Genomic DNA, 12,529 nt, shown 5'->3' with positions numbered 1-12,529 from the left:
TAGGAGGTGCGGTGTCAACCAGAAAGCCACTGGAACCAGATTTGCCATTGCAACCAAAACGTGTCTTTTCCATTTCTTTCTCCAAACGGCCATAACTGCTATATTCTGATAATGAGTTTCGATGGCTAAGGATACGCCGGTCATAAACCATTCAATAACCAGCGCAACTGAGGTATGAATTGCAAATTCCTGCATCAGCTTTAAAAGTGAAATATTTTGTAAGAAGATGAACTGATACAAATACAGGACGCCATTAACAGACACAATAGCAGTCGATTCATAAAGCATGCTTAAAATTACGATATCAGCCATAAGTCTTTCCCGCCGAGGAGTGCGAAAACTTCCCCAAGGAGCTGATTTTCTTTGTAAAATTACATGGAGAATGTGATCGATGAAAACCATAGTGCTTCTCTCTATGACTTCTGCAGCACCATGGACTATCCCAAGAATAGCAATAGACTTTATGTTATCAAGGTCTGCTTGCAACACTCGAAACATAAACGCTGCTCCAAAATACAACGGCGTAAGCAAGACGAACGAACGTCCTGGATGAGTTACACGCCATAACCGCTGAACGCATATTCGAGAGATCACCTTAAGAACGACCCCGATGAGAGGCGAGAAGATTGCTATAAGTAGCTTTCCTTTCTCATCTTGCTTGCCGTACATTGGGTAAATATAAGATGCTACGAAGATGCCGATTATCATAGAGAAACAGACTGGCAATATCATTTTTAAAAATAAATACCGCCTTTTTGTTAGAGTACGGAATACATTTGTTAAGAGATAAGTTTGCCAACATACACTGGAGAGGAAAAGTACGTTCAATGGAATCTTTTGTAACACAGAAAGTTTAGAACGAGATGTTCCAAGAAGTTGAAGAGCCACGCGATAAAGTGCATCCAAAGAAAACAGAAGAAAAGCTACAAGGAACAGTTTCCCCTTCAACCCCATTATCTGATATGGTCGAAAAAGTAAGAGCGTACCTTGAAAGAACAACAAGTGCAGGAAAACACAACCTGTGATGGCAGACAAAGTTCTAATCCATTGTAGTTTCTCAGGAATTGTCTCCGTGTCATTATACTGGCAGTTGTTGATAGTTTGATAGCTGACGTAGGTTATCATTATATATAGTGCGCCTATTAAAGCAGCGGTCAACAGTGAAATCAAAGCACCAGTACGTAATGCTTTCCAAAATGTCGAAAGTATGGATGGTCTGAGCCGCTTCCAAGCCATTGAATGATCTTTATCTTGGTTGTTGTCTAATGTCTCTTCGTTTTCTTCAGGTGTGCACGCGTCTATACATCGTACATTAAGACTTGATGAAGAAAGATAAGAAAAACCTGTATCCCTTGTGTCGCTGTATTCTTGAAATATGAATTCATCAAAAGGATGATAATACCATTCTCGACCGGTGCTTTGTAAAGGATCGTAGCCAAAAGATTCCGGTGTAAATTCAGGTTCATCAGGATTGTAATGCTCTGTGACGCCTCGTGTGAAACTATACACGATGTGACCAAAAACTTCTATCAATGTATTGCTACTCATTTTGGAATGATTTACTTTTACAACGAACGTTGAGATACAACAGGAAGGTTTCAACTGACTTTCTATTTCAATTTCAACATTTCTAATGCGTATAATGTCATTCCTAAAAGTTGGACGTAGATGCGCATGAATATGGAAACTTTCGATGAGGCTTTGGACTTTCGATATTTTCTCAAATTTTTTTTCTCGGGAGTAAATATTTGGTATCGTGGGCGACATATCCTTGATCACTGACTTAATATCAGAACATGCACATAAACTATGTCGAATAGCCATTGAGATACAAATTAAAGTAAAAAAGTTTACCCAGTTTTCATCTCAATGCGCAGTCTTTGCAGACAACTCGTACATGTTGTTACACTACAAAGGAAAACCACTGAAATTCATTCAACTCATTATTCTCAGTTATTTTTAGCAGAAAAGGAAATATCTATATTTGAACGGATGCTTTTACATTGATGAAGCTGAAGGGAATTCTTCAACATTAGCTTAATTCTCGACGAAGAGATCAAGGTTCGTTTGAAATCATATTCTTAATGATTAGACTGCAATTACAATAAAATAAGATCTTCGTAACCCAGACGATAGCCATAAATTTTCAGGCTCATTTGAAACTGAAAGTTAGTTGATAAAGATTGCATTCTTCGCGAGCTAATTCATCTCACGGCGGGGGCTGAAGCAGACCATCTAAGATTCTTCTCAGATATAATACGTATGTCAGGACAAATGATTATATCGATCAAATTTACTTTGATGTTCACATAATTCCATGATCTCAAAAGCCTTTCTAAACATACCCTGTACGGAAACAAGTTGTAATATAAAGAGATTAGCCAGTTCGGCAAACTCTACTCTATCAGCATTGCCATAACGTCAATCGTGCCGGTGTCAGGCTAAATTCTCTAACCAACAAAACAACTTATTTTGGGTCTTATATTGTTACATCTCAGTAAGGAAATTATTATTCGATGTAAATATTCAATCAAGGACAATGTTGTAAACAAAGATTCACATGTAAAGTCAGCTTTAGTGATTTCCTTAATAAGAAAAGATTATTAAGTGAGCTAAATACATTGTGCCGCCGTCAAAGGAGAGTAATTTCGTTTCATTACCATATTATGATGCTACACTGAATTCAAATGTATTGGTGAAGCTGGTGCATAAATTTGTGCTCTGATGGTTTTGTCTGTATCAAGAAGGGTTACTTCTTTACATTTCGGCTACAAACGTGTTTACCGCTGAATACGGAGCGAACATGAAAAACTTTCATGAAGTATGTACTCAACCATAGTGCCAATGTCAACGCATTGACAATTGCCACAAGTGTGTCTCTTCCATCTTTCTCTCCAAACAGCCATGACAGCCATGTTCTGATATTAAGCCTCGATCACAAGACACACGCTTGCGAAAAACCACTCAATCACCAATAGAATTGACGTTTGGGACTTTTCGAAGAGTTTTTCGTAATTGTTAATAAATTGATAAGAGTACAGAATGTTATTCACAGTCACTATAGCAGCTGATTCATACTACATACTCATGATTGCGATACTCAAACATTAGTCTCACACGACGAGGAGTGCGAAAACTTCCCGAAAAAGCCGATCATCTTTTCAAAATCACGTGCCAGAAATATATTTCAGCTTAATCGGGTGAACAAAACCTGATCATTTGCCATAATAATATTTTATGTTGACGGAGATTGCTCTATTGAGAAATACTTTTCAATTGCCATGGATAAAACATAGATGCGATCACTACTATTTAAAAAAAATAGAATTTACACCGAAATAGCGACGATGCTTTTTATTTCAACACACTTCGGACTACCCATTGACTATAGCTATATGCAAAAAGGCACCTTTAAATTTACAGAGCGATTTCGATCCGAACAAGTATTTGACTGTATGATTTGACTCTCGTTGCCCCCAAAGTGTCGAGAACATCTGTGTAATTATCTGACTTAAATAATTAACCATATCCAGAGCGAGGGATATATGACAGAAATTAAAAAAAAGGTGTGTTTCTTAGCACCACTGTAGTTTGAGATAAACGATCGCATGATAAATGACGGTGGAGACTAACAGAACAAATCTAAGTCAATTAGACTTAAACTATTTCAGTTAAAAGAGTCAAAATAGTGCAAGTTCTTTTTCATTTAATTTCGTGACCATTAAAACTAAGGATTATTGCAACTTAAAGTTCTTGATGATATCCAAATGTTATAGTTTTGTTTGAGTTTCTTTTTTAATGTAACTTAAATGATTAATTACATAATTTGGTAAGTTTGAAAAGTTACATCATAAAAACATCGTGAAAGATACGGAAATATGAGAGCTCTGCCCGCAAGCAACGGTGCCTTCAATCACACGAATGCGTAATAATCTTATTCTATGAGTTTCCAAGAAACGCCATCGAACTCCTTAAACTTGCTTTGGAATAATATGTATGCGTATATGCGCTCACCTTACAAGGTGAGCGCATTACTGGTTTTAGATGCAGTTCGCGCAATGCTTCACTAGCCCATGATTATTATAATTAATTCAATTTTGAAGTGGGGAGACATGAGATGACTTAATTGTTGCCAGCAACATGTTCTTTAAGTGAAGGGCATTTTGCACGGGTGATCTGTACTCAAAACAACCATTCATGACTTAACGTGTCTATTCAACTTAGGATTACACCCAGTCTCTCACGGTTTCATTTCAACATAAGGCAAGTGAAAACACTACAATAAAAGCATACAACCAAAGGTAAAACAGATCTCAAATTGTATCATCCTCTAAATTTATTCCATATTTTATTGCTTTTGCGAGAAAACATATCACATCAAAGTCTTCCAAATTTATCATGTACCACGTTGGTAGTTTACGCTCCAAAACAACTACCAATGATTATTATGTTAACTGAGATTCGCTCCAGCGAAATATACCCTTCAATTGTCATGTATAAAAAATATAGATTGAAAAACACTATTAATAAAAAATAAATTTTTACAACGAAATACATACAGTGCTTTTGATTTCAACAGTGTTCAGCTTACTAGATAAGCTATATGCAAAAAGACAACTGGAGATGTATTTATCCATTTCTATCCTGACTTAATTCTCGATGCTCTTTACGTGTCTCAGAAATCTGCGTAATTATCTAACTGAAGTAATTCATTTTGCATAATTTCTACGAGGAATGTTCTTGACTATAATGCTACGGGGAACTTTGGTGACAATTGATACAAGTAGATGTCCTTACCATCTTTTCCGCCAAACAACCATGACGGCCATGTTCTGATAGTGGATGGCAAAAGATTGAAGGAATTTTACAAAGGATTGACTTGGTAGGTAAACCACTTGATATGAGCACAATACGGTGTAAACAGGCATGACACCAACTGATTAATACGACATGCTCACGATGGCGATTTTAGCTAGTTAGTCTCTCACGACGAGGAGTGCGAAAACTTCCCCAAGGTGCTGATGTTTTTCTCAAAATAACCTGGCAGTAGTGATCAAATGCGACCATTATGCTCTTTTCTAAGACTTCCGTAATTCCACGAATTATTTCATGAGTCGCCGTGGATCATAAACAGCTTAGCTTAAACTCGAAACATCACCGCTGAGCCGAAATATACCGGTGCCATAAAGACGTATGAATGTCCCGGATGGGAAACGTTCCCTAGTCCTGCAAATGATTTTGAGCAAAACCCCAATAAGCGGAGCAAAGATAGCGGTTAATAATATTTACCTTTCTTGTGTTTTTCGTTGTATACTGGGTAAATGGAATAAACCGCGATGAAACCAAGAATATAGCACAAATAGCTTGGGAGAACACTGTAAGAATAATCTGCCTCGCTGTCTCCTCGAATTGCCGACCGAGAAATTATTAAAAAGATATACTTGTTAAGATATATTAGACAGCGTTCTCCTTTTCAGGCGGTAACCGGTAACATTTACTGCCTGTAGTACCTCTCTTTACCATTTAATATTGCTTGGAATTCTTGAAAATTCAACAGGTAAAAGGATTGCTTTACCGGTTTGAAAATTTATTTTACCTGTCATGCTTAAAATAAGGGAGAACACTGTAAAAACGAAACAAAGGGACGGCCGCAAATGCTGGTGACCCAAATGCATTTAAGGCTTGTAAACCAACACGACAAAGAGCATCGAAGCAATGCGCAAAGAAAGTGGCCAGAAAGAGCTTTTTGTCTAACCCCATTACTTGATAAGGACGAAATAGGAATAGCATATTCACAGGGAACCATATATAATAAGTAGTGCAAGATGCAATTTTAGAAATATATCTCAATCATTGTCATTGTATTGGAATTAATTCCCTGGGCCAGGACTGCATGGTAGTTAAGTGCAGTTTTGTAAGAGAGATCAGTGAACAACACGAAAAGAAAGCCTGTGATGGTGGCTAAGGTTAGAAGTGAAATTAAAGCCCCAATTTACATCGATTTACAAAATGTGCGGAAAGCGGATGGTATGAGTTGCTTCGAAGCCATATCCTCATCTTCATCTTGCTGATCATGGCATCACAGCAAGAGTTCTTGATGATGGATAAAAATACCATGTAAGTATGGCTGATTTTGTTTTGCGCATGTTTTCCCGCTCGACCTGTGGGCTTTGATTTGCACGAGGAATCATGCATGATAATTTTAGCACCAAAAAACCTCTTGTTTTCATTGTCACCCATCGTACTTTATTTTATCATATCAATATGTAACCACTTGACTTCATCACTAAATAAAAACCACTAAAGCACAGTTTAAAAGCCACGAACTACATCCTCTGAGGTGGGCGAGTGTTAGTTTTAAACGTGGGAGAAGGAAGCGCGAACAATCTACGATGCAATTGGAGGAAACCTTCCAACAAAGTGCTTAGTCTTACACTATCCCTTGACCCCACATTTCGTGACTATTCTATTCAGAAATACATACAGTCGCTTATGTTTAAGCAATTTTTAATTGAATGTCGAAAGTAATCCGTGAATGCTTTGTGTTTCCTTCACTTCGCTCTTTGACTGGTCCAGAGAACTTGCGCAACTCTTTTAACCAATCAGATGCAAAACTAAAACCACTCACGACTTAGTACGTGCGTTTTCCTGCGCTTTAGGTAGTTTGATCAGTTTCATGTTGAGTTCTCATTGGTTCTTAAAGGTATTTTCATTTCTTGTGATTGGCTGTTGTGATTACATGTATTTTGGTTTTGGTTTTACGACTCATTCGAAAAGCCCTTCATGTCAGGTGATAGGACCACATTTAATGTGTACACTTAAATGCAGAACATGTTACAAAAAAATTTATCAACATCAAAGTTATTTGCATTATGTTAACAGTATAAGCTTTGAATAAACGGCCAATGATATTGTGTTGACGGAGATTGTACCCTAAATCTGCCTTGGAAAAAACCGTTTGGTGAAAATGTCTTTTACAAATAAGACAATTTAGACTTATCGACTAAACGTACTTTTGGTTCATACAATGTTGAGACAGTGTTGAGCGTATTTGGTTAACTATACGAAAACAAGGGAACAACAGATTTATATTTCAAAATCATACTTTTTTATCGTATCGAGTAACTGATTATTTGGTTGGGCTTTCTTCGCTTTTTAAGTGTCGTTAGCATACTACATTTGTAGAAATCTCTGAATGAATTAATGAGTGATACCAAGTACATGGGATCAATCTGACGGAAACTGAACAAACACGTGTAGTTTCCAGTTGCAGTTGAAGATAAACCATTACCGGTGAAGAAAATGCAAAGATGCTTCATGATATCAGATTAACCTCGGGGATTGGCAAAAGATACGTAAGTCATCAGTGGAACATGCATTCTTTATTACTCTTAAGTGAACGGCATTCTGCAAGGTTGGTCAGTGTCTTTGAAACGCCCATGCAAAATCTCTAAGAGATACCCACTTGTCCATAATGCTAAGGGAACCGCGCAGACAACTGCAACAAATGTGTGTCTCCTCCATCTTTTTCGCCAAACAGCCACGACGGCCATGTTCTGGTAGTGAATCACGATCGCTAGAGACATGCTGGTGAAAAACCACTCAATCACCAATAAAATTGAAGTTCGGATGGCGAACGACTGAAGCAATTTTACAAGGGGATCACTATGTAGGTAAATAGCTTCATATAAGTATAAAACGCCGTTGACAGACACTATACCAATTGATTCAAACAACATGCTCATAATGGCGATATCAGCCATTAGTCTCTCACGGCGAGGAGTGCGAAAACTTCCCCAAGGTGCTGACGTTCTTTTCCAAATAACATGGCCGTAGTGATCAATAATGACCATAAAGCTTCGTTCTAAGACCTCCGAAATTCCATGAACTATTCCAAGAATAGCCATAGATTGCAAACTGTCTAGATCTGCTTGTAAAACTCGAAACACAATCGCTGATCCGAAGTACAGCGGCGCCAGTAATACGTATGAATATCCCGGATGTGTAACGTTCCTTAGCCGCTGAACAGAAATCCTACAAATTACTTTGAGTACAAATCCAACCAGAGGAGCGAGTATGGCAATCAGTAATTTACCTTCATTTTTTTGTTTATTGTATGCCGGGTAAATTGTGTAAATTGTAATGAAAGTAACAATGTAACTGAAACAGCTTGGGAGAATCAGTTGTAAGAATAAATAAACTCGTTGCCTCCTCGAAAGGCTGACCGAGAAGTGGCTCGTTACAAGATAAACTTGCAAACATACACTAAGAAGAAACAGAAAGTTGAGCGGAAGTTTCGGTGATGTGAATGCCTTGGACTGTAAAACTTCAAAGGCCTGTAGTCCAACACGATAAAGGGTATCCAAGCAATACACTGAGAAAGCAGCAAGCGCCAGTTTCATTTTCACTCCGATTAACTGGTAAGGACGAAATAGAAGTAACATACTCACAGGGAACCACATGTATACAAAGGCAGAAGATAAGATCCCGGATATACATTTCATCCATTGTATCTGTGACGGAATTGACTCAATGGAGTGGAACGGACAGTCGAGTACAGTTTCGTAAGAGAGATAAGTGAACGACGAGAATAGAGAGCCGATGATTGTTGCAGTTAGTAATGAAATCAAAGTTCCAGTATACAGTGATTTCCAAATTGTGTGACAAGTGGAAGGTCTGAAACTCTTCCAAGCCATTGCTCTGTCATCTCTTCGCTGTTCGCCTCGTGTTTCTTCCTTTTCTTGAGGTGAGCAAGCGTCTATAACTCTTACAGCAATATTTCTTGACGGCATATAAGAGGAGCCAGGTGTGTGCCCTCTGTCGCTGTATTCTTGATAAATGAACTCATCCAAGGGATGATAGTTCCACTCTCGACCTGTACTTTCTAATGGATTGTAGCCCAAGGACTCTGTCGTGAACTCTGGTTCATCTGGGTTGTAAAACGCTATCACACCTTTCGTAAAACTGACTACCATGTGACCAAACACCTCTATTAGTGTGCTTGTACTCATGCTGGAAGGATTTGGCAGTGAAATCCACCACAAGTTAGCGTTAGAAGACTTCGACTTCGACTTCGACCTTTTCTAGGAAAACATTAGTCACGAAAGTGAAATGATAACATCATGCGTTGCATTTTGGGTAAAGGCACAACTTTGGGTCACGTAAGCGAACATGTTGAACAAAGCAGGAATGTACAGCTCAAAATCAAGGAAAGGCGTCCAGTTTTTAACTAAAGCGGAGGTGATAAGGTGGCTGAAGTGTAGAATGCAAACATTGAGGCGACCTAACCTTGAAAAGACCTAAAGACCATGTCATAAGTTTGTAGGTTGCTGTGCAACAAACTGCCTCAACCCTGAAGTTAAAGTGGGGTTCTTCCTGTTTGTGACCAAAAGAATCCAATAAACTACAGCTGGGATAAAAACCTACAGGCGTTTCCAGAAGGCAAAGTGCCTGAACAAAGATGGAAAGAGTTTGAAAATACGCTGCGCAAACTACTTTGTGTAGGTCTAGGAAAAGCAAACGCTTTTTTTACAGTATTGCAACATTAGCATCAAGAGGGGAAGTGTCAGGCTCATCTCTCGATTATTATGAGTAAGCAAACAGAAAAAAAAGGAGGAAATTTTCCTAATAGAGTACAGCACTCCTTATTCAAATTCTTGGGGGACACAATACCGTCGACTGCAAAAACCTTCCCTCGCTAAGCTTAAGCTGTTTTTAGAACTGTCAACGCTGTGTTTGAGAGTTTCCGGAAGAACTCACGTTTCTTTATACAGTAAGAGCAAAACCACGCGCGACAAAACAGCAATCCTCAATACGCCTGAAGCGGAAAGACTGCTACACTATATATTGAAATAAAAAATTATGAATTAGAAAAAAAGGTTAAACCAGTTTCATTCTCAGTCAATGTTAAAATTAAATTAATTCATGACCTTCTAAAATCTCTCGACATACAACTGATGTTTTTAAGGAATTTTCCCATATTCTCGTGTTTATCAAACATCATCAATTGTGATTGGTTGAAAAAAATACAAGAAAGTCATGACGATCCTACAGCCTTGAATACAATATAACAAATACAGAACCCGCAATTTCGTTTCCCAGCATTTAGTCACACAATGATAGTTCCTATCTGTTTGTCCGAGAATGTCACGCAATGGAAAAATTCTGCAGACCATATCGTTAATCTCCTATAGTATTCCGACGCTTTGATATTATGAAACGATTCCATCAAATGATTCCATTGAATTATTCAATCTAATTATTTCACAAAACAATTTAATCAAATTTTTGCATCAAATAATTTCATCAAATGATTTCCATAAAATTATTTCCATAATATGGAAGTAGAGTGGAGTTGGCGTGTGTGAGGACATTTTGTAAAAATGGTCCCGAACCGTCAACTACTAGCGAAACCACGCGCGACAAAACAGCAATCTGCAGTACGCAGGAAAAAAGGTGGCAAGGATTTTTTTTCACAAATTTGATGAAAAATAAACTCCAAAATAATGTACATTTAACACTGAATTAATTAATTAATTCAAATCTGAACACTTGTTGAAACCGCACTCGTTGTTTGAGTTTCTCGTGAGCATAAGGACGAAAAGACGCACGTACCAGCAGCATGAACCAAACACTAACGGCCGCTATTGGGCTGATGGAAGCATTTCTTGATGATGCCAAATGGGTATATTGTATTGCACTTAACTGTCATGATTCTTACGGAGAGCCTCTCCGCTTCAATCTTAAGTGCGTTTCAAGTTCACAGAACGTCAATATATTCCACGCCTTCAGATCTACCGCATCAGCCAAAACAATGCTGCTGATTATAAAGTGAAAGATGTGTTCATTTGTTTTTGACGCTGAGAGTATAAATAAAGCTGATAGACTGCTAAGGAAAAAGGGTGTTTTGCCATGTAAATCTGCTGAGCATTGTTTGTACAAAATGAGCAGTACATTGATAGAGGTGTTTGGCCATATCGTTTTCAGTTTTACACGAAACGTGACAGAGCATTATAACCCAACAGAACCTGATTTTACGGCAGAATCTTTTGGCTACGATCCTCTACAGAGCACAGGTCTGGAATGGAATTACCTTCCGGTTGATGAACTTATTTATCAAGAACACGAGGACAATGAAGTCACAAGCCCGGATTATTTCGCGGCTAGCAGTCTTAACGTGAGAGTTCTAAACGCCTGTTTACCTGATGAAAAGCAAGAAATACAAGACGAACAGCAAAATAAAGATAGAGCCATGGCTTGGAAGAGACTCAGACCATCCGCCATCTGCACAGTTTGCAGGTCAATGTACATTGGGGCTTTGATTTCACCCCTGTCTGCTACCATCGTAGGTTCACTTTATATGCTGATCTCCTACATCTCCTACCAAACTGAACTCAACTGCCAATTTCACTCACACGATTCCATTCCACTGAAAATACAATGGATTCGAACATTGTCTCAAGTGATAGCGTGCGTTTTCCTTTACATGTGGTTCTTTATAGCCACGCTTTTCCTTTTCCGACCATACCAGTTAAAAGGGGTTAAGAGAAAATTAATCTTCGTTGTCTTTCTGATGTTTTGTTTGGATACACTTTATCGTGTACTCCTCCAAGCCTATGGAATATCTCATTCGAAGATATCAACATTAAAAAGGCTGCCACTTAACTTTCTATTTTTGATCAGTATATGTTGGCAAGTTTATCTTCTAACTAATCATTTCCGCATACTGTCAAGAGGGCGGCGCCCAAACTTATTTTTTAAAATACTGTTGCCAAGCTTAGTTACTTTCCTTCTTGGCATCCTCATAACTTCGTTTATTTACCCCGTGTACAACAAGCAAAATGGGAGAGGAAAATTAGTAATTGCCCTCTTTTCGCCCCTCAGTGGGGTTATCTTCAAAGCGATCTCCCGAATTTGCGTTCAGCGGTTATGGAACATAACTCATCCGGGATATTCATATGTCCTATTGGTGTCTTGGTATTTTGGCTCGGCGATTATTTTCCGAGTTTTGCAAGCAGATTTAGACAGTTTGCAGTCCATTGCCATTCTTGGGATAGTCCACGGCTTTGCAGAAGTCATAGAACGCAGCACCATGGTTTTTATTGATCACATTTTTCATGCTATTTGGAAAAAAAAATCAGTTCCTTGGGGAAACTTCCGCACTCCTCGCCGTGAGAGACTGATGGCTGATGTCGCCATCATAAGCATGTTATATGAATCAGCTGGTATAGTGTCTGTTAACGGTGGTTTGTACTTGTATCAACTCATTTACTTACGAAGCAGTTCACTTTTAAAGCTACTGCAGGAGTTTGCTTTTCGCACCTCAGTTCAGCTGGTCATTGAATGGTTTTTCACTAGCGTATCTCTCGCGATCGAGACTCACTATCAGAACATGGCTGTCATGGCTGTTTGGCGAAAAAGATGGAAAAGACACTTTTTGGTAGGGGTAGTAAATTCCGTGCCTTTAGCTTTGTGGACAAGCAATTATCTCATAGAGATTGTAAATGGGCGACTTAATGAGGCTGATCAG

General features: G+C 38.5%; 3 protein-coding genes across 3 annotated transcripts in view; 1 reads left to right on the top strand and 2 right to left on the bottom strand.

Annotated features, from left to right (window-relative positions):
* Positions 1-1,548, bottom strand: part of LOC131772095 (uncharacterized) — a 2,167-nt gene extending 619 nt beyond the window's left edge. The window contains exon 1 of the mRNA XM_066171105.1: positions 2-1,548. Coding sequence (XP_066027202.1) covers positions 2-1,548 — 1,547 coding nt within the window. The remainder of the gene's footprint in view (position 1) is intronic.
* Positions 1,549-6,556: 5,008 nt separating this feature from the next.
* Positions 6,557-9,087, bottom strand: LOC131772024 (uncharacterized). Its single transcript, XM_059087938.2, has one exon. The coding sequence runs from the start codon at positions 9,009-9,011 to the stop codon at positions 7,392-7,394; it is 1,620 nt and encodes a 539-aa protein (XP_058943921.2). The 5' UTR covers positions 9,012-9,087; the 3' UTR covers positions 6,557-7,391.
* A 1,855-nt stretch (positions 9,088-10,942) lies between these two features.
* Positions 10,943-12,529, top strand: part of LOC131772094 (uncharacterized) — a 1,611-nt gene continuing 24 nt past the window's right edge. The window contains exon 1 of the mRNA XM_059087998.2: positions 10,943-12,529. This exon is cut by the window's right edge and continues 24 nt beyond it. Coding sequence (XP_058943981.2) covers positions 10,943-12,529 — 1,587 coding nt within the window.

The sequence above is a fragment of the Pocillopora verrucosa genome, chromosome 8 (genome assembly GCF_036669915.1).
Source record: "Pocillopora verrucosa isolate sample1 chromosome 8, ASM3666991v2, whole genome shotgun sequence".
NCBI classification, from domain to species: domain Eukaryota; kingdom Metazoa; phylum Cnidaria; class Anthozoa; order Scleractinia; family Pocilloporidae; genus Pocillopora; species Pocillopora verrucosa.
Note: the sequence above shows the minus strand (reverse complement) of the source record. Positions and strands in the feature narration are given on the sequence as shown.